At 38.4% G+C, this 21,426-nt stretch overlaps 2 protein-coding genes across 8 annotated transcripts in view; one reads left to right on the top strand and one right to left on the bottom strand.

Annotated features, from left to right (window-relative positions):
* Positions 1-406: 406 nt before the first annotated feature.
* Positions 407-13,922, top strand: npc1 (Niemann-Pick disease, type C1). The gene is made up of 25 exons (XM_026312940.1): positions 407-555; positions 2,499-2,624; positions 2,765-2,871; positions 3,257-3,402; positions 3,649-3,816; positions 3,956-4,205; positions 4,350-4,432; positions 4,586-4,956; positions 5,107-5,333; positions 5,750-5,850; positions 6,355-6,457; positions 6,554-6,743; positions 6,990-7,172; positions 7,420-7,534; positions 7,730-7,857; positions 8,119-8,253; positions 8,499-8,588; positions 8,753-8,943; positions 9,201-9,316; positions 10,075-10,204; positions 10,390-10,575; positions 10,939-11,170; positions 12,124-12,237; positions 12,412-12,574; positions 12,717-13,922. The coding sequence occupies exons 1-25, from the start codon at positions 478-480 to the stop codon at positions 12,797-12,799; spliced, it is 3,816 nt and encodes a 1,271-aa protein (XP_026168725.1). The 5' UTR covers positions 407-477; the 3' UTR covers positions 12,800-13,922.
* cables1 (Cdk5 and Abl enzyme substrate 1) overlaps positions 4,998-21,426 on the bottom strand; it is a 29,879-nt gene continuing 13,450 nt past the window's right edge. For 2 of the 7 annotated variants that reach the window (XM_026312941.2, XM_026312942.2), the window contains 3 exons: positions 20,115-20,221; positions 19,739-19,946; positions 16,899-18,567 (listed from right to left, as the gene is read on the bottom strand). In XM_026312941.2, the coding sequence (XP_026168726.1) occupies positions 18,427-18,567; positions 19,739-19,946; positions 20,115-20,221 (456 nt within the window). In that variant the 3' untranslated portion in view covers positions 16,899-18,426. Of the gene's footprint in view, positions 5,014-11,163; positions 12,261-14,085; positions 16,673-16,778; positions 16,856-16,898; positions 18,568-19,738; positions 19,947-20,114; positions 20,222-21,426 lie in introns of those variants that run through there. The other 5 variants (XR_003296034.2, XR_003296033.2, XR_003296031.2 and 2 more) reach the window with 5 other exon arrangements.

Here is a 21,426-nt window from a genome sequence, read left to right as displayed (position 1 = left end):
ATATTGTGAAATAGCAAAAATTCTTCTTATTTTGGCATTAAATACCGTATTAGTCATCCTGAGCAAAAACCTAGTGCGGACACAAGCTTTTACTGTGAAAGTCCTAAAACAACGACTGTTTTGCTAATTTCCATTTAAAGACATAACAAGCAAAAATGCAAGTGGTCACATCGCTCGACAAACTCTCATATGCTGTATTTTATATTTAAAAAATTAACCAGAGTAAACTAAAAGCTATTTTTATATTAAGAAGCAGATTAATCAATTAGGATTTCAAGGCATGTGATCAACATTAGACCGACGTTGTTTTGGTGTTCAGGTTGTAGTGTTTAGGCAGCGTCACTTGGTGGCAGCACTGAGGCGCCAGTTTGTCTCCGCCTCCTCAAAAAAAGTAAATCGACGAAGAAGAAACCGTCAACAAGATATGCGAAACTTTACCTCAGCTGTCACTTGGATTTGATCGTTTCTGCAGGCGGGATGGGACATTTACCGGGGAGACACGCGTTGTGTCCACTTTTCTTCATCATACTGCTGTTCGAGGGACCTTTGCGATGGGTAAGTGTAACTTAACGCCCATTTTTCCATGATTAAAAGGTGACTCAGCGCAGTCTGCATTTGCTATTGTGATTATCAGAGGCATCTAGCGAAACCACGATTCCGGTTAGTTTAGCCCTTTAGAGTTTCGACTCGGTCGGAAAAAACAAATTCAACCTTAATTGTCTTAGCAGTGGCCGAAAGATATAACCAGCGTTGGTGTTAGAGCTGGAAACTGCTCCTGCGTCGACACGTTTAGCGAAAACATAAGATGTTAGCTTTGACGCTTCGCAAGCAGAGGCAGGGCTGGTTTGTTGTCGGAGGCGCTTAAAACAGATTCAACGAAAGACACCACCGTCTAGCTAAGCTAAGTGTTGATTCTCTCAGACCTCACCTTTGAATCCGGTGTAAACCGACTGGCCAGACTGAAATGGAGCGCACCAAATCTGCAACTTTAGCAGGTTTGTTTTTTTTAGTGAGCAAACAGAACAGTCACCCCTCTACCTTCTTATGGGAATGGTTATTCTCTGTTTTAAATAGAGCATAAAGCCATTGGTTGACTATATTTCTGGTGACAATGTCATTTAAAAACGAGCCAGGCAAAAATCTGTGACACAGGCGTCCCTACTCCATACATGTGATTTAATTGAATCAATTGTGTATAATGCTCATTTGTCATCAAGTTTGTTTTCCCTCTTTGTCGTGGGGCTACTTTGTCTGCCCACTACAATCACAGAAAATGATGCTAAAACATCAGCATCTGATTAGTAATTGCTGTTCAGGGTAAGATATCAGCACCCTGGTAAAAATGGCAAGAATGTGGGCTGATAAAATTACTGATTATTTCGGGACTACAGTGAATGTGCAGAAAAGATTTGCAACCTGTGTCTTCTGTGGGGCTGGGGGTGTTGTATGTCAGGGTCCTTTTTTATTGATCAACAGCTTCAAATAAACCTTGCAGCGTTGTGTGTGTGTATGTGTGTGTGATTTATTTATTTATTTATTGCCCTAAATGAACTTTTTCTCCTAGTGTTGCGTTTTGCAAATTCCCTGGATACAAATCCTTCACACAGCTGAGTGCTGGTCTTGTCTGCAGCTGCATAAAACTCAAAGGAAATGCTGTTCTTTGAATGCTTCCCTTACATTCACTCTTGCAAAGTAGGGCAGAGTGTAATGCTTATAGAAAAGTTTGTGCAGTAAGTGAATTAACTTCCCTAAATCACTGCTCTGAACATGTGGTCTGATGCTGAACAGCTGATTGATAAACTTGCTTAAGCATATAGTATTTGATAAACTTGCTTAAGCATATAGTATTGTTACTTTTGAAATAATGGTAATAGTATATTACTGTGTTTTCTTAAACATGTCAGATTTAAATTAAATGTCAAATCAAACTTTCTTGTTGCCATAACAAAGCAGTGATGTTATGGTGTCATAGCAATGTGACCATAGTTTTCCTTTTTTTGTTGTTTTTTTTGTTTTGTTTTTTTTTTTTTTGTTTGAGGCTATTATCTGTCAAGACAACACTGTGCACTATGACTAAACTGAGTCCTTTCATGTCTGTGTTTCAAGATTAGCTGTTTAAACGCTGGGTTGTAAAAATAATTTTGCAGAAGTGAAATTTTTATTTTGAGGTACACAAAGCACGAGATAGTAGAAATTCTGGAAATGAAATATGATCCAATGTTTAACCTGTCAAATATAAAGATAAAACATCAGGGTAAGAAGACATGGTTTAACCTCAAAACGAAAAGGTTTGGCCGCTCAAAATTATTTAACCAAAGTCATATGATGGTCCAGTGTAGCATTTGGAGGAACTCAATTTGCTTGGTCTATTTGTTTTTCATAGATTCACGAGAATCCTATCCATGCAAATCAGCGTGTTGAAATGCAAAGGCCAAATGAAGATGCTCTGTGAACACTTCACACAAATGATCATTGTGTCTTTGTTGTCTGGCTCTCAGGTTGAGGCCCAGCACTGCGTGTGGTATGGTGAATGTGGGAAGTCTCCATTATCTGGAAAAAAGTACAACTGCAATTACACCGGTCCTCCCATCCCGCTAGAGCCTGAGGGCTATGACCTTCTCAAGGTATATTTCTAAATGGTTTAGTCCTGTTATTGCTGATATTTGATGCTCCCACCAGTCATCAACTTTAGTCTTTATAGTGAATGATGGAAAACTTCCATTAAAGCGTGACACCATGCCTTTTTTTTTTTATTGATATGCAGGAACTTTGTCCTGGATATGACTATGGAAACCAAAGTCTCTGCTGTAATGTTGACCAGTTGCACACTCTCAAAGCGAATCTCCAGCTCCCTCTTCAGTTCCTGTCTCGGTATGTGCTGTTAACATTAACTAATAAAGCACATGACATGCTCTGAAGGGCATCGTCATTCCCCTTCTGAATTTATGAACACCGGTTTCTTTCCCTGTCAGTAAATGTGCTGCTCAAGTCCTGTATATATCTAGATACCTTGGCTTTGCATGTTTCCAGTTCTGGGTTTGAGACATAGTGGCTCACTTGTCAACTGACTAATCTCATGAGGTTTGCTTATCCTGTCTAGGTTTAATGTTTTTTGTTTCACCTCATTTATTACCTTATTTTGTCCTTGGCAGCTGTTTTACACTTGTAAACTTTAACTTATGTTGTTCGTTAAGTTATGCAGTGATGACTTCCATTTTAAAATCCTCCTCTGACCTCCATTTACATCTGTGTACAGCTGTCCTGCCTGCTTCTTCAATCTGATGAATCTATTCTGTGAGCTGACATGCAGTCCTCACCAGAGTCAGTTCATGAATGCCACCAAATTCAATGGATCTGACGTATTGGAAGTGCAGTATTATATTGGACAAACATTTGCTAATGGTGAGTTTACAGCATAAATACAAAAATTTAGATACAAAACAGCTTCACCTTTTTCACATCTTCCAGGTTAAGTCTAGTGAAAAAGGCCATATTTAACTTGAATGTCAAATCTTCTGAGTAAACTTTTTCAGTTCCCTACTCAAAGTCAAGGACTCAGCTGTGTAATTCTGTGGGTGGCAAATAAAATAGAGGACTGCCAATTTAACTCAAGTTTTGGTCTAAAATCGTCTATTTTGACATTTTCAGGCATGTACAATGCCTGTAAGGATGTCCAGGCACCATCTAGCAACATGAAGGCCCTAGCACTGCTGTGTGGCGACAAATTGGACAAGTGCAATGCTACGAATTGGATCGAATTCATGTTCAACACTAACAATGAACAGACTCCCTTCCCTATCGACCCAATATTCTCAGGTAAATCATTTTGTAGTGCTTTTTTATTTTTAGCTTCAGAAAAGTGTCCCCATTGCTTTCTTTCTGTACAGCAACTAGTTTTAACTGTTTTTGTAACTATATAAGTCATTAATCGATTCATGCTGTTTCTTGATTCTAGATGTGCCAGTGTCTGGCTACACCCCAATGAACAACAAGACATATGACTGCACTGAAGGTTTGGAGGATGGTTCAGATCCTTGCTCCTGTCAGGACTGCTCAAAGGCCTGTGGGCCCAAACCTGTACCTCCCCCACTTCCTCCACCCTGGACAATCTTTGGTGTTGATGCCATGACTGTCATCATGTGGATCTTTTACATGGCCTTCCTGCTTATCTTTATTGGAGCTGTACTGGTAGCCTGGTGTTACAGGTAAAGGACTTTGCGTTGTTCTCTACTGGGTCCTGTGTTATACAGTATGTCTTCTACCACATGCCCAATGTAGAATTAATATTTTGCTTTTGTTGCTGGAATTTGAATTTAATAACTGATTAATGTACTTCTTTGTGCCTATAGGAAAAGGACAATCATGTCTGAGTATGGCCCCATACTGGACAGTAATAACCCACTGTCCCTGAACAGTGACAATTCTCACCAAGGTACAATAATTAACAGACTTTAAAACCAGTTGTTTTATTCTGTGTAATCTGTTTGTCATACAAGTTACCACATGGCTTTTTAGATGTTGGGGAAAAAGTGACCTTGTTCCGTCATATGACTGAAACTAACTCTCAGGCTTTTTCTTTTTTTAGTCAATGCAACATGCTGCGAAACTCTTGGCGAACGCTTCGAGAATGCACTTCGGATCCTCTTCAGCTCCTGGGGTTCCTTCTGTGTGCGACATCCCTTTCTGGTCATACTGGCCTGCCTGATGCTGGTGGCAGTCTCCTCTGGGGGACTGGTCTATATGCATATCACCACTGACCCAGTTGAGCTGTGGTCAGCTCCCACCAGCCAGGCTCGTCAAGAGAAGGATTACTTTGACAGCCACTTTGGACCCTTCTTTAGAACTGTACAGCTCATTATAACCACTCCGCTCAATAAAACTTTCATGTATTCCCCATATTTTGGAGGGTCAGATGTCCCATTCGGAGCCATATTGGATAAAGACATCCTGCACCAGGTTGGATAGTTTGAAAGTTCAGTAACAGGGTAGATTAATTTGCTGTCCTTAGAGCCCCTGTAGAAACAAACAAAGAGCAGATGAATCTCTGAAACTAGTTTATTTCTGCTTTTCTTTTTTTTTTTTTTCTTTTAAACCTTAACCAACTAGGTGCTGGATCTGCAGCTTGACATCGAACGTCTTGTAGCCACATACGAGGGTCAAAAGATCACCCTAAAGGACATCTGCTTGGCCCCACTGGCCCCATACAATGACAACTGTACCATCCTAAGTATTCTCAACTACTTTCAGAACAGCCATGCTGTGCTGGATCACATCAGTGGAGATCAATTCTTTGTCTATGCTGACTTTCACAGCCACTTCCTCTACTGTGTCAGGTGATTTGTTTTTTACAGTTCATTTAGTGTCTTTCCCCTTTCAGGTATCTACCAGCAGCTTTTCTTGTGAACCTCAATTGCCTGCACATTATGTTATAGAGGTTTAAGAAAATTCTAGTAACATGATCAAAACCTCTAGAAAATACACAACTTACATGAATCTATTTTCACCAGGTATTAGCATTCACATTGTCACAGAATTGTGGGGCAAAGTGGCTTCTTAAAAATGTACTTCCTCACTTGTTGTCACGCTGTGTGTGTGTGGTAATCTGTATTATTTAACTGCTCTACAGTGAGGCCAGATTATAGTAAAACTTATATTAATGACTGAATTAATCTATTACTGACTTTTGAGTATTTTTTTGAACACTAGTTAAACACTATTTGTTTTTTGTTTTTGTTTTTTTTATCTACAGTGCACCAGCATCCCTCAATGACACCACTCTTCTCCATGATCCCTGTTTGGGCACCTTTGGTGGCCCTGTATTTCCCTGGCTGGCCCTCGGGGGTTACGACGGTAAGATGGAGTAACATTTGTGGATAAGCGGAGAAATAAAAAATGGTGGTACACTTTTCAGTGTATGTGGCAATCTTGAGCTGGAGCACCTGACACTGTGCTCTCTGCTAATGATGCAGTGTTGGTGCATTCAGCACTGAGGTGGAACCAGTGCTAATTGGCATTATTTTGTAATAGCAATAATTATCCCTATATAATATAATATAATATAATATACAATATAATCACTTTTGTTCAGCAGTCGTGTTACAAGTGTGTGATATGAAATGATAAAATAAATAAACTCAAGACCAAGAAAAGTGTCTAATTCTGATTGTGAAGAGATTGAGAGTCTAAGGGACAGCCATGCTTTTCTGTGGGGTTTTACTTGTCCTGTTGCCACTTGTCCACTAAAAAGAAGTTAGTTCACTGATAGTTTAAAAATATGGGTAATGTGGTTAATCATTGGGAATCAAGTGTTGGCCTCACTTTCACAATGAATGTATTTTTTTTTTCACTCTACAGAAACTAACTACAACAATGCCACAGCTCTTGTGATCACCTTTCCAATCAACAACTACTTGAATGATTCAGTCAGACTGGAAAAAGCTCTGGCATGGGAGAAAGAGTGAGATCTCGATTTCTTTCTATAAAGACTTGTAGAAAAAACTCATTGCTAATTATGTTTTTTTTTGTGTGTACTTACTATGTGTTTGTGTTTCAGATTCATTAATTTCATGAAGAACTTCAAAAACCCCAACCTGACCATAGCATTCAGTGCAGAGAGGAGTGTTGAAGATGAAATTGACAGAGAGAGCAACAGTGACATTAGCACCATAGTAATCAGCTATGTCATTATGTTCATCTACATTTCCTTGGCCCTGGGTCACATTCAAAGCTTCAGTAGAGTGATGGTAAAAGTCCAACCACTAATTCCAGTGTCACTTTTGTTTTTAGTCAGTCTCAGGCAATTTTATTTTTAGCTCCAATGGTCTGTTAATATATTCCCCACAAGTGTGATTCTGTCATGCCTGTGATGTAAGAGCTCGTGAAATTGTTTTCAACAAAACTAGTCCAACATGCTCAACAGCTTCTTGTCACTCAACCTTAAGTGGGAGCAGCTGAAGGAAGAAGAGTAATTCTTTTTCTGGCCCATACAGGTGGACTCGAAGATTTCTCTGGGTATAGCAGGTATCCTGATTGTACTCAGCTCTGTGGCTGCCTCACTGGGAATCTTTAGCTACGCTGGTGTCCCCCTCACCCTCATTGTGATAGAGGTCATTCCTTTCCTGGTTTTGGCTGTTGGAGTGGACAACATCTTTATTATAGTACAGACATACCAGGTAGATTTGAATCTCCCAGTCTGCTGAACTGTTATATACTGTATATACCCATAGATTAGTCATGTGGTTTAGTGCTTGTGTGCATCTCTATTATAAATTCATATAATTTCAACAATGAGCTTTTCGTTACTTTGTTCCATGTGTGCAAGTTCCTTTTTAAAAAGGGATATTGATTGTAGAGAGATCACATTTTTGCATGCTACCACTAGCCTGTTAAACATTTTCTTCCATTTATGCTTTTCAAAAGAGGGATGAGAGGATGCCCCAGGAGGAACTTCATCAGCAAATTGGTCGTATTCTTGGAGATGTAGCCCCCAGCATGTTCCTCTCCTCTTGCTCTGAAACAGTGGCCTTCTTCCTGGGTAAAATCGATAATCTGTTTAATACACCCAAATGTACACAGGCAGTGTATATTAAATTATAAGATAGTTATTGTTAAAGTTGACATTCCAACTTGAATGTTTTTTTTGTTTTTTTTAATTTATTTTTTTGAGATTGACAAAGCTGCCACATAAAGTGACTTACATGCTGTTTAAATTGTTGTTTTTCATTTGCAGGAGCCTTGTCCAACATGCCTGCAGTGAGGACTTTCTCTCTATTTGCTGGCTTGGCTATTTTTATTGACTTCCTGTTGCAAATCAGCTGCTTTGTCAGCTTGCTTGGCTTGGATGCCAGAAGACAGGAGGTGAGACTAAGGGTGATGCCATTCATGTTAGCAGAAGGGTTATACAGTAAATAAATGTTGCAGAGATACATGGCAAAGTTGTCAACCTTCCAGTCACCACACTTGCTCATTTAATTGATGTATTCTCCTTATATTTGCAGAGCATTGTTATTAGCCAGGGTATTGATTGTTTGCAGATTGAGAACATGTTCATCAGTTATTCAATCTTCATACTAGTTACAGACTAGGTTACCCTTACCAGTGTCTCATTGTGTTGAAAAGGAGAATCGACTTGACATCATCTGCTGTGTGAAGCTGCCAGAAGGTCAAACAACAAAGACGGATGGCTTCCTCTTCCGCTTTTTCAAGAAAATCTATGCCCCATTCATCCTCAAAGAGTGGGTGCGACCAATCATAGTAAGTACTTCATTGACACATTGCCAGTCATGCACTGCCGCTGCCATCTGCCTCTCGAGATTTAACCAGGACATCTGTTCCTCTTATGTACTGTTCTAATGTGCTAAAGCTTGGACTTGATTGGGTAGGATATTGTGAATGGTGTTTTTTTTTTTTTTTTTGGTTGTTTGTTTTTGTTTTTTTTTTTTAAATAAGTGATGATCATGTTGTTCTTTACAAACAAGGTTCTATCTTTCCTTTTTTAGGTGGCTGTGTTTGTGGGCATACTCTCCTTCAGTATTGCTGTGGTGAATAAAGTCGAGATTGGACTGGACCAGAAATTATCCATGCCAGATGTAAGTTTTTGTAGTTTCTGTCATAGCTGTGTGTTCAAGGTCTGTTATGATAGTTAGTTATTTTGTAGGATATTTTACTGCTCCTGTCAGTCATCTAAGAACCTACTGTAAATCAATTTCAATCAATCAGTTCTGATGGTTTGTGTCTCCATGTCTCCATGTAGGACTCATATGTGCTGGACTACTTCAAGAACATGAGCAAATATCTCCACACTGGACCTCCAGTGTATTTTGTGGTAGAGGAAGGTCTTAACTACAGTAGCCCAGATGGCCAGAATGTTGTGTGTGGAGGAGTGGGCTGCAACAACAACTCCCTGGTCCAGCAAGTCTATGAAGCTTCACTCATCAGCAACTAGTAAGTCTGATCTATAAATAATTAATATAATTGTTAATACAGTATTTATTGAACTAAACATGGCCTACAGGAAGTATCTGAGACCCTCCATTATTTAATATAAATTACATCTAATGTAAAAAAATGCATTTAAATATATAGTGGGACCATATACAACAAACTGTAAATTTGGGATCACGCCAAGTCATGAAGGGACAAAAGTGTATGTATGTATGTATGTGTGTATATATTTATTTATTTATTCCTTTTGCTTCTAGCACGACTATTGCCGTCATACCCTCCTCCTGGCTGGATGACTACTTTGACTGGGTGAAGCCTCAGTCCACATGCTGTCGATACTACAACACCACTGGGGCCTTCTGCAATGCCTCAGGTAAATTTTTACCCAGTGTCAATGTGCTTTCAACCTTTATCTCCTGACCCCGGTGTCACAAGCTGTTGTTTGACTTAGATTTAACATTTTTTGTTAAAATGCATTAAAGCAAGTGGCATTTTAGAGCAAATTGCAGCAGACACACTAGCAAAAATAAGGCAATACAAATCTAAAATTCTATGTATGTGTGTGTATGTGTATATATATATATATATATCTCAGATATTTGATTTTTCACAAGTAAAATACAAATATAGGAGTTGTATTAATCACTGCAAAGTCATGAATGTGCCATCTTTAAAGGATCTCACTATTCTGAGACAAATCAGCACAGATAATAAAAAATGCAATAAACTTAAGTATTTAATTATTAATAAATTTAAAGTTAAAATATTTTTTGCACAGTTAAGTCACCTTGGAGTGTCCAGAAGATTGGGTTTGTTTGGAGAAATAAAAAGCCAATAACAGACAAAGAGAAAACAATCAAATAGTAAAATCCCTTCACTAGCTGATAAATTGCCTGAGCAATTCAGTGCATGGCATTTATTTTGAGTTGCAGGAGAGACATGTTAATCAGCAAAATGGTGAATATAATCAGTTAACATCAGCAGTTAATAACTTTCCAGGATAATTGTAGCTTTAAAACCTGTTTTTGTTTGTCACTGTAGTTTTCAATTTATGGCTTAGCGCTTAGCTAATTTGTATATTCTCAAATAACTATTGTTTAAATGAATGAATATCCTGATTTTATTTTTTAGTGATTAACTCGTCCTGTGTTCACTGTCGGCCCATGACTCCCAGTGGAAAGCAGAGGCCTGTAGGAGAAGACTTTATGCGGTTTCTCCCCATGTTCCTGTCAGACAATCCAAATGCCAAGTGTGGAAAAGGGTAATTTTCTAATACTGTCAAAATGTTTAATTTTTTTTTTTTTTTAATGTTTTTATTAAATACACATAGCACACCATTAATTCATTCCAATGTATCTAAAAAAAAATCCTTTTAGAGTCTTCCAGTTTCTTGTAGTTTATATTTCCCTTTTGATCTTTCTCACCATGCATTAAATGTTCCTCCAGTGGCCATGCAGCATACAGTGCAGCAGTTGACCTGTATTCTAACAACACGGAGATTGGAGCCACTTATTTTATGACTTACCACACCATCCTTAAGGAATCCCCAGATTTCATAAACGCTCTGAAAAATGCCAGAATCCTGGCTGACAGTATCAGTCAGTCCTTGGACCACAAAGTCTTTGCCTACAGGTAGGTCCTGTTGCATTGCCATTTTCTATGCTGTTGTATATGCTGTATAAATTATATTTTAGTCACTGTAGACTTTTGGGGGACAATGAATAGGTGTTTTATTAATTAAACCTACTAAATTAAGTAAGTGTAATACTAGTTTTGAGCTCACGGTTCAAGGGAATTAGCCAGGTAAGGTAGGTCATAGGTGAGGACGTGGTAAAGAAAACATAAATTGTAATGCAGCCCATATTTGACCTTAAGTATTAAATTCGTCTCTCTGCCACGTGTGTACTATACCACATAAAAAGTCATAAATATCTGTTAATAATAAAGTTTTATTCTTAATAGCCATTGACCTATTATATTTTCCTCCTTTTCCAGCGTCTTCTATGTGTTTTATGAGCAGTACCTCTCCATTGTGTACGACACAGCTCTGAACCTAGGTCTGTCACTGGCGGCTATATTTGTGGTGACGACGGTGTTGTTGGGCTTTGAGCTATGGTCAGCCGTGATTGTCAGCATTACCATCGCAATGATCGTGATCAACATGTTTGGTGTTATGTGGCTGTGGGACATCAGCCTCAATGCAGTTTCACTTGTGAACCTGGTCATGGTGAGAAGTATTTAAGGTTTTCAGTAGGTTAGCTTATCTAAACTGGTTTACAGCAGTTGAGACTATAGAAAGCAAATGTTTGTAAGGAAGTTTTAATTAGAGAGACCAAAACATTGGAAAACATTTTTAAAATGAATGGGATAGTAGAAAGTCAGAGTGGATGAGCTTTGGGGTGTGGCAGCATCACTAGAAGTCTATCTGAACAAGTAACATGAGGTGGCAAACAGTCATACTATAAATTAATCTCCTGTTTTACTGCAGTATCCAGACCAAAGTATTTGAACACTGATTTGGTTTAAAAAAAAAAAAAAAAAGATTCAGCAATGAAATGCAATGGAAAGCTTGTAAGTGGACCTTGACTTATTGACTTTGTTGTTATGCAAACTCTGTTTTATTGCCCAAATTATTTCCTGCTTCAACTTGCCTTAATTATAGTTTTACACAAATTTCAGTGCAATTTAAATATACGTGTAATGTAGTGTTGAAATATTAGGAGCATTCACGCTGTTGCATAAAGGTACAATTAACCATTTTAGTCACAGATTAGTTAGTCACAATGTTAATAATGGATTTAAAATGATTTAGTTAACTGATGATAATTGCAAATACACATCTGTTTTACTGTTTCCTAGTATTTGTTGGATGTACTTCTGTGACTTCTGCATTTGGGTCACAGATTGTGCTTTTAATCTGGGGGATGTGCTTACTTTCTCTGGTCATCTGACCCTCGTTTTGCTTACCCAAAGGGACCTTGTTCTAACAATCTCGCAATGTCTCAGCAGTTATACTGGCAAGTAAAATGTTGTCATAACCAGCAAGAATCTAGGACTATAGTTTATCTTTAGTATCACCTATGAAATTCAATATAAGACAGGAAAGGCAAACTTCAGATTTTGTTCATTCTAGTATTTCCATGTTTGTGGTGCTGAGTTGTTCCCTGTCCTCTGTTGCAGAGTTGCGGCATCTCAGTGGAGTTCTGCAGTCATATTGTGCGAGCGTTTTCCGTCAGTTTGAAGAAGAACAGGGTGGAGCGTGCTGAGGAGGCCCTTGCTCACATGGGCAGCTCTGTAAGTCTTGCCTTTCACCAACACTGAATTCACAAGAGGAAGCCATATAAGGAAATAAGGACATGTTTGTGCTGACAGTTATCTGCATGCTGACAGTGCAGATATCAGTGTGAACCTGCTTATAGGGCAAAATGTAATTTACATATGTGCATCTACATTTCTTTTTTTAAACAGGTGTTCAGTGGAATTACATTAACAAAGTTTGGAGGTATCTTAATCCTGGCACTTTCCAAGTCACAGATCTTCCAGGTCTTCTACTTCAGGATGTACTTGGCCATAGTCCTACTGGGAGCCACTCACGGCCTCATCTTCCTCCCTGTACTGCTCAGCTATATAGGTCAGTGACATCTCACACATTAAAAGTAAAAGATATTAAACATAGAAGATAAGAGCAGAGCTCTATTTGAAATTAAAGACATAATCTACTAAAACTACTATTTGAAACTGAATAAGATTTGTTGTTTGTTGTCACCTCTTAGGTCCTTCAGTGAACAAAGCAAAGGTGTTTGCTGCTAATCAACGCTACACTGGTACAGAAAGGGAACGACTGCTCAACTACTAGCAGGCTGTCTGGGACAATGAACAATGAACTATTTGTCTCGGGGGACTGTGAGTGTGAGTGCCAGCTGCTTCTGTGATTACTGACACATTCGTCATCGTTTCCACTACTACACGCAGATTTAACTCAGGAATATACTTGGGATAGGAGTGCTAGAGGCCTTGTTCAGCTGCATACTTGCTGATTTCCTGCAGATGATTGGACCCCTACTATTTCTGCTCACACTACAGGACAAGCCTGACTTCAGTATTTGAAGCATGAGCAACATACAGCGAAAAAAAGTTTTGAGAATATTTACTTAAATTAGACTTTTGTAGAAATATTTGTTATTATAACTCATTGAATGACTGGAATATAGTACACGCTGGAGCGATCACCTTACAATACCTGGCATTAACATGAATCATATTCAAGGCTCTATCAGAATATTGTATTTTAAAGAAAGCCATCTGGCTGTGGCTTGTAAGCCTGTGAACAATAATGTTTTGACGCCAGCACACTGGATCAGAAATGAGCCAGTACCTTTGAGGTTTAAAGTGCTGACTTTTAGCTAACAGTTTGTGGGAATGTTCACATCCAAATTAGGAGAACAATGTAGGTATCATATCCCCTTTTAATCTCTAGAAATATACCTAAAGAGGTCACACTTACAAAGACAACCCAAACACTTGCGGTATGCACTTTCAAAACCACTTCCCATTTTTTCTTTATTTTTACATTAGTAGTAGTGTAGTTGAGGCACCCGCCATAACCACCTTTGTTAGTTAACCTTAGGTGACCCATTAAAGCTTTCACGATTACATCTTTGTTACTGTTTATAAATGGTCACAGCCAAAAATCCCTGTGTAACCTTACCCATGATACATGTTCATGCCAAGTATAAAGAGCGCACTAATGGTTTTACATTTTGTAGTTGCTGATCAAAACTGTTTGCACTAACAGGGGGAAGGACAAAGCTTTACCTTTAACTGTAAATAACTTAAACAGGACTAAGTTCGATCTTTTTGGTCATCTAGATTTTTCATTCCTACTTATTTGGTCATTTTATTCTTTTAAATTTTAGCACCTTAAATTGCGGTCTTAACTTGGCTTTCAAGAAAACCAAAACTTTTTGTGGCCAATTAAGAAAAAAAAAAGAACTTTATAACCAAGGACCTTGTTCACTTGCATCTCCTGCACCACAACATTAGAGATGATTTTGCCTAAGGTGTGTAAAATTTGCTGTGACCTGAAAGCAACAGTATCATTCCTTGTTTTTAATTTTCAGGTTTTTTTTTTTTTTTTTTTTCCATGTTTCTCAGACTGTAAGAGCAAATTGCGTTGATTTGATTCAGGAGAAAGACTAAAGCAAGTATTGGGATACTTTCATTTTTAACAATTTTAATACATTAAATAGTTGTCAGAAAATTATCTAATTGAGCCTGCTTTGTGAATTCATTTTTTATTTTTTTCTTGTCTGAAAATGTATGACCTATACCAATGTGTTTGCAGATGTACATTTATTATTGTGTCACTTTAGCTATAATGAAGTGCCACTTATATACAAGAAGCCCCACTAGAGGTTCCTATTTAGGTCGATATAATGGAACAAAATGTGCAGTGTTTTGCTCTTTTTAAGAATAACTGGTGGCTGTCACTGTGCCATAAACCACACACCAGTTTGTTGCAATTTTTCAAACTGACCACAGGGTGGCGCCTGAATCTATTCGTGGAGCTCATGCTCTTGGCAATGCCTTGTGAGCAACCTGATTGCATTAAAGAGAAGCAGTCCTGCTTTTAATTGTAAGTGAATTAAATTTCTGCAGGGTGCCAGTATTTGTAAGTGCTAAGTCAACAGAACATATTAACTAAAGCATCTGAATCTGTAGCTTTTCCATCTAAAGCTTTGGGGCCATTATTCACTCACATCCCATTTTAAAGCCCCTGCCAAACCTAGAGCTGTGTACTTCCTTCCCAGCGTGTGTTGTTGTGACTAGCTATCCAACCCTGTTATCGCACAAACCTCTGGCCCATTATTTATTTATCTGCTGTCCGGTGAGAGCTGGGACTGTTCTTTGAATCTGACCGAGAGATTAAAATATTAATTTCCTCTGTAGGCCTGCTGAGCTGTCTGCAGGGGACAACATACAGGTTGTGAGAGTAGTATTACATAAGATGTGCAAGGTTCATCCCTCACTAGACTCTGAACTGGCCCTATCTTTCATTATGACACACACATACTGTATAAGCAAGGGTATTACAGTTCAGTAAGGTATGAAAAAAATATTTTAGGAGCAAAAAAAAAAATTCATATGTCTTTGCTGACATAGAAATGAATTCAAATTAATTTTCAGAAACAAACTGATCTGCCTATTTGAGTACTGTAGGAATTACAATACCTTTTTATATTTTATATGTTTGGCAGTAATTCTTGAAATATAAATACATAAATGTATATAAGAGTAGGACAGTTCATGTGACAGTTCTAGTAACAGTATATGTAGCCAAAAGTGAGTTTAAGTTATGTATGTACTGTAATCTCCCATACACTCAGAACAATGTTGTTATGAAATAACTTCTCATTGTGTAATTTGTTTTGATGGGCTGAATGCCAATTGCATCTCCCTCCAAATGTCTGGCTGCTGTCCGAATGATAGCGACCCTGGATTATCAGTCCCTGGAATACTTTTTTTTTTTCTTAGACATAACTAGAAAATAATCTAACAATCAGTTAACTAAGAAAACTCTGGAGCGCTAATTACAATAATTACATTGTTGAATTGAACAGTTACATGTGGGATAAAGAAAAATGATAAAAATAGTTATTTTCAGTGACAATTATTACATCAATAATTGTGACCGTCTGATAAGGGTAAGTAAACTGCTCAGAATGATATTATAGATATTATGTGCATCATCACATCTGCTTCTGAAAATAATCAGTTAAAAGTATGTAAAGTCTACTGTGTTCAAACCTAGTCCTGTCTATTGTACACCCCCAGTTGATGTGCTTCCTCCCACACTTATCCTTGAACTGACATTGGGGCCTCTACCACTCCTACTTAAAAATTGGATCTGTGCGTAAGAAGCGTTAAAGTCCTGCTTTGCGTCACTGGTTTACTGTTACGGTGGGTTCAGTTTTCTCTAAAACAGACTCAGGCCTGCCTGGGGTGGAACAAAAAGGATTAGGTAGCCATGTCCAACATAAAGTGAGGATCAGATTTTCAGCGCTTTCCCTTCTGCCCACAGACCAGAGTTAGATGAAATATTTTAATTAGGGAAGAAGCAAGCTGGTGAATTTGGATATTTTCAATTTTGCACATTAGAAACCTGTTTGTATTTTGTGTAAGTAACAAATTCAGTAAGTGCAGTCAAATTTGTATCAACAAAAGACTGAAAGGGTTCTCAGAGGTAACATATCACATGCAGTTTTAGATATTTTCTTGTTTACCAACTACTGTAAATATTGGAAAAGCCCTGAGTCACAGTATTATGACAGGAGAGGGGCAAAGTGCTGTTTCAGCCAAATGTTATTTTAAAGGGAAGGGCAATAGACCACAGCTTGCCCCAAATGATGGTACACATATTTTTACAATGAGGGTCACTTGTGTGAGCAGGAAGAGCTGTCAATAGAGTCCTTTATGGGGTGGTGAGGGGGGAATTAGGCTGTCAATGGAGGGGACTAAGCCACATATGCCATGTGTCCACACTCAGGCATGGCCTGTTTGTTTTGATGGCAGCGTGAGCCTGGCGTGACTGTGGGCCTTGTTTACCTTGGATATGTGTCAGGCTGGAGAGTTCCCACTCGATGAGAAACTGTCCTCCCAGATTGCATCAGAGCCACAGGTGCAATTCATTTCCACTCAAGGCTCCTGCTGTCACACCTGATTTAATGTACTGACATGACAGTTTAAAAACAACAGGAGTTATGCATTTGAAAACCAGGGGAGTGCTTCATAAAAGGTGACTCAGAAATCATTAGAGATCATTGTGAAAAGCTTACCTTGACTAAGTCGCATCTAGTTTAAAAACTTCGGGCTGCATATCACAGGGCAGCAGTTTGTGTTCACTTGATACAGGCTAGTTTCAGGTAAAGTAAAAACATGTCACAATGTTGTTTTGATTGAATGAGCAAAGCAATTTATTTACAAACATACAGGTAATAAGTGTTGCCCATGAGTCTTTCTTTACTCTGAGTATTTAGTGTGCAGCTTACAGTCAAATCTCACAAATGGAAATAAGCTCAGTTTTTTCACCTCAAATCAGTACAATCATGCTTTTCTCATTGCCGTTTGGTTTTGTCTTCTGATCATTCCAACTCAAATATCATCAATACTTGGAGCAGTATTAAATGCCATTTTCAGGTAGGCCTACTGTATGTTACTGATCAGGTGGCCTTTCAATACTGTGTGATACAATTTCTAGGTAATAAAAGAAATTAAGATAAATGCCAAAATAAATGGAACAACACTAACTGGTCACATTGATACAGTTGTTCATTTTCATACTTTTTTTTTTTACATCTTATATTACAAATTCAAGTTATATGCAAATATCTGATCCATCACTGATCCCTGCTAGAATCTTTTAGATTTTTCTCCTCCTCCGAGGCCAGGGTCAGCTGTAATAGTGTGTCCCTGAGGACTGGTGGGCCTTAACCCACATCCTCCAGGTTCTCTCTCAAAACTAGAGCACCCTGGCACTAATCGTAATCATTAGTGGATGGCATTTTTGCACTCATAAAGGACACCTTAATATAGCCATCTTGAAAATTTTAGCACTGTAAATGTGCTAGGATTACACTCTAACATAGAGCACAGGAAATTCGTCAATGACACGTCTCTAGAAGTCCATAGCAAGCATTTGACTGGTAGAAAATGAATGGAATACTTCAGTGAAAATAGTCCCGTCTTGTCTGCAGGTACTCGTGCACAATCATTTCTATTCACGTGGGGAAGCTGTGGCTAGAAAACAGCAAATAAAACCACAAGAGTGTAAAACAACTAAAAAGCCTGTTCAGATGTGTGGTGTTTATGAACACAGCTTATTTCTCAGGGTTAGTTTCCAAGATCATTAAAGAGTCTCACAATATTCTAAAAGTGCACTTTTAAGATGACTTGCACAAAGATAAGTCACTGAGGAATAACAGTCCAGCCAAAACCAGCCACTTAAAAGGCTTTTGTTTAAATTTTATGCAGGCCAGGCAGCAACTCATCATACCAAAGTTTACAAGAAGGAGATTCATGAGAAGAGATGATAAAAATGTTACAATCATTGGTTGCTTTAACCTAGCAAAATGTTCACCATCAGATCCAAACAGAAAACACCTCTTAATCAACAAGAGGGGTCTAAAATATACAAAGATGAAGAGATGTGAAACATGCAAACTAGAAAACCAACCTGTTTGCAGACAGTTGACACCTTTCTTTCAGAAGTCCATGTAGTGATGATGAATGTAGAAGTCAAAAAAATGGAAAAAAAAAAAAAGCTTGTTTAAAAATATGTGTCCCTTTGGCTGATTCCAGGTTTCTGGGTGTTGGTAGTGACAAAAGGCTGCAGTTATCTTGAAGCTGTCAGAGATGAGGAGAGAGGTGGGAGGCAGAGGATCAGGAGGAGAGCCTGGTGGTCTTCCTCCTGATGGGTCACTAATGCTAGGAGGTCTGCAACAGACGTCTGTAGTGGGGCATGATCTCGTGTTCTGGCAGGTGCAGGTTGAACTCCAGCGCCACCAGGACAGGGAACTCGAAGGCTATCAGCTCTCTGCGGTTCACTCTGAACCTCTCCTCTAGTTTCTGCACAAAATAAAAATTTGAGTTAATATGAAACAACAGATACATGCAATGCTGTTTTTCTAATTCCTTCTCAATGAGTCATAACCACATGTATTTATTTTTAACTTGTATTTCATCACAATTGGACCTGCCCTGCCTCAGAGCAGACCTAGATTAGAAAAAGTATAAAATGGGAATTTACCTGGAAGGCCTTTTGCACAAGTTTACTCAGAACAACTCTACTGAGCTGCATCAGGGGAATTTTACAAGTCCATGTTTTTGAGTCTCAACCCAATAATAAAATGAGGGCACCTCATTGTATTTTATTTTTAGTTCTTATTTTTTCTGACCTGCTACAGCTCTCACCTCACTGCGGTGATGCACAGTTATTTTTCCGTATCCTGTGACATCAGTGTGACAGGGGTGTGGTTAGAGGTGCAACAAAAGCACCTGTAAGCCTCTGACCACACCCACTGGCATTCACAAATGATGCCAGGTGTGGTCAGAGGTGAATCAGACTGGAAACATGTAGCCAGCAAGGATAACAGGACACTGCATTTCAGCTTGGTGTTAAGTTAGTCTTTAAACCTGCCTCTCATAAGCCCCACAACTGTAAGTGGATAATTCAGTGATTGGTAAAACATGTCAGAGCCTACAAGAACCAGACCCTGTGAGTCCCATGACAAAAAAATACTACCTGCCATTTATGGAATTTGGAAACCACTTAACTAGCAACATCATGTCCTGTTTTTAGGCTTTGTAAATACTAGACCTGACTCAGTATCAGCTTTTATGATGCTAAAAGGTTATGTCAACACGTATTTCTTTTACAGCTGTAAAGGTTGTGACTGCAATAGTCTCTGCAGCCCTCCTGTCCATTTTGTTAATGTTTTTTGTGCATTATAGCTACACTGTGTTGATAAACAGGCATGCTGGGTCACATATTTGTTTTAAAGATCTGACAACAACCCTACCTGCTACTTAATGAGCCAGTTTATCCAGACTGTAAACAACATATTTTCTTAGCTCCATTTGTGTCTGGCCATTTAAACATATCTGGTTTTACCTGCCCACATCTTAATTTGTCTGTTGCTGAGTCTCTTATGCTGCAATGTGAGGACACGAGTCTTCATTAAAATATCAGAAAATCACAAAAGGTTTGGTTTTTGGAGGCGTGCAAGATGAAACTCACGTCAATCAGGAGCTTGACCTCGTGTTTCTTGAGATCACCACCGATCTTGGCTGCTAGAAGGACACAAGCTCCTGCACAGAGTTTACGATTCTGTTTGTTTAGCTTGCCTTGAAGAACGAGTTTTTCAAAGTAGACGAAAGCCATGGCCACTGTCGGTTCCTCATACCCACATTCATCCTGGGCCAGCTTTCTTATCTCCCTTTTCAAACTGCACAGAATGAAAAGAGACAATGGAGGAAGGTAATAAGAAAAGAGGAGAAATCAAAGTAAGAATACAATAAAAATATATATAGGTCATGTAAAAATTAAATCCTATTTATTGTTAAAAAAAAAAACTTGTTTAACTTGACATATTTTATACATTTCTGTGTTTCACCTCCTTATCTTGCTGAGCGTAAGCCTTATGTGGGGGAATTTCTCCTTGAAGGTTTCGTTCATGTCCTTCTTGAGGTCAGAGGGTTTGACGTATTCAATGACCGTAGTCTGAAAAGGAAAACCAGAAGAGGTGTCAGAATGACCACACTTTCAGCACTGAGCGAGAAGACTAGATCCTCGTATCCTGGTATTGGATTCCACTGCCTCACAATGAAGCTTACTGAGGGCCTCTGTTACTCAAGACACTTAAATAATAAATCTGGTGATATTCTGTATTTTGTCAACAAATCTCATGAAAAGACCAGAAACAAGAGTGAACAGATGTTCCCACCAAAATGCCCTACTCTGCTGTTTTGTTTGCTAAAAACCACAGTTCCAAGTTGTTTTAGCAAATTACTGAGCCAATTTCTAAAACAAAAGTATATAATCATTCTGCTCTTAAAGATTTCAGCAGGAATTAAGGGGCTGAAGAGATGGCTGTTTCAATCTTTTTGTGAGATTTACTGATTATTTAAAAACGATCATCAGTCACTTTCTCAAAACACCCAGAAGACAAAAAAAAACAAACTTAATTGCAAACAAAGTCTTCCACACCTTCATCAGACACAGACAATCCCTAGTGCTTGCTGCAGCACGCTTTGAGTACTAGGTGGGTGAGTCATGTTAGGACACTTTAATGAGGGGCTGAGAGTCTGGGCTTGAAATACAATGCCCGTAGAACAAAGTAGATTTCTATCTCTTGGTTGAATTCACAGTTTAAATGTAAGAAGATCTTTGGGCAAAGTAACTTGTTGCTGCTTTATATGTACAATAATTTTGATTTATTCCAAAATGTAACATATTTACTGAATTTATTACAACGAACCAAACGGCCCTTTGTAAACACCCATCACAATTTACAGACCAACAATTTGCCCCCCCCCCCCATTATTGCTGTAGCTGTATCTGCAGTATTAGTACCAGCACTTACTTTCAGTATAACCTACAGCACAGCACTATAGCAGGATTATAGACCATATTATTAGAATTCTTTTTTAAATATAAATTTTATTTCCTCTTTTCAGCCTCAAACATGTACACACAGATTACCATATTGCTCTGCTGTCATATCAGAACACTTACACTACACATACACACCCTTTTTTTTTTTTTATCTCAACCCGAACTCACACAACTCCTTACCCAACTGTTCCTGCAGTCCAACTGAACTGTGTTAAATCTCTTACTTTTTTTTATTACTGTTTTATTTTGTTAATCCTTTATGACCAAAAACAATATGATGAATTCTTAAAAAATAATTGGTAGTTGCTAAA

The sequence above is a fragment of the Mastacembelus armatus genome, chromosome 17, assembly GCF_900324485.2.
Source record: "Mastacembelus armatus chromosome 17, fMasArm1.2, whole genome shotgun sequence".
NCBI lineage: Eukaryota > Metazoa > Chordata > Actinopteri > Synbranchiformes > Mastacembelidae > Mastacembelus > Mastacembelus armatus.
The sequence above is the reverse complement of the archived record's forward strand: the minus strand, read 5'-3'. Positions and strand labels throughout refer to the sequence as shown.

Excerpts from the sequence above, each read along its gene's own strand:
- npc1 (XM_026312940.1), top strand. The coding sequence starts at position 478 with ATGGGACATTTACCGGGGAGACACGCGTTGTGTCCACTTTTCTTCATC. Across the intron at positions 3,817-3,955 it reads TATCGACCCAATATTCTCAG|ATGTGCCAGTGTCTGGCTAC; the intron begins GTAAATCATTTT and ends TCTTGATTCTAG. Across the intron at positions 7,173-7,419 it reads TTATAGTACAGACATACCAG|AGGGATGAGAGGATGCCCCA; the intron begins GTAGATTTGAAT and ends GCTTTTCAAAAG.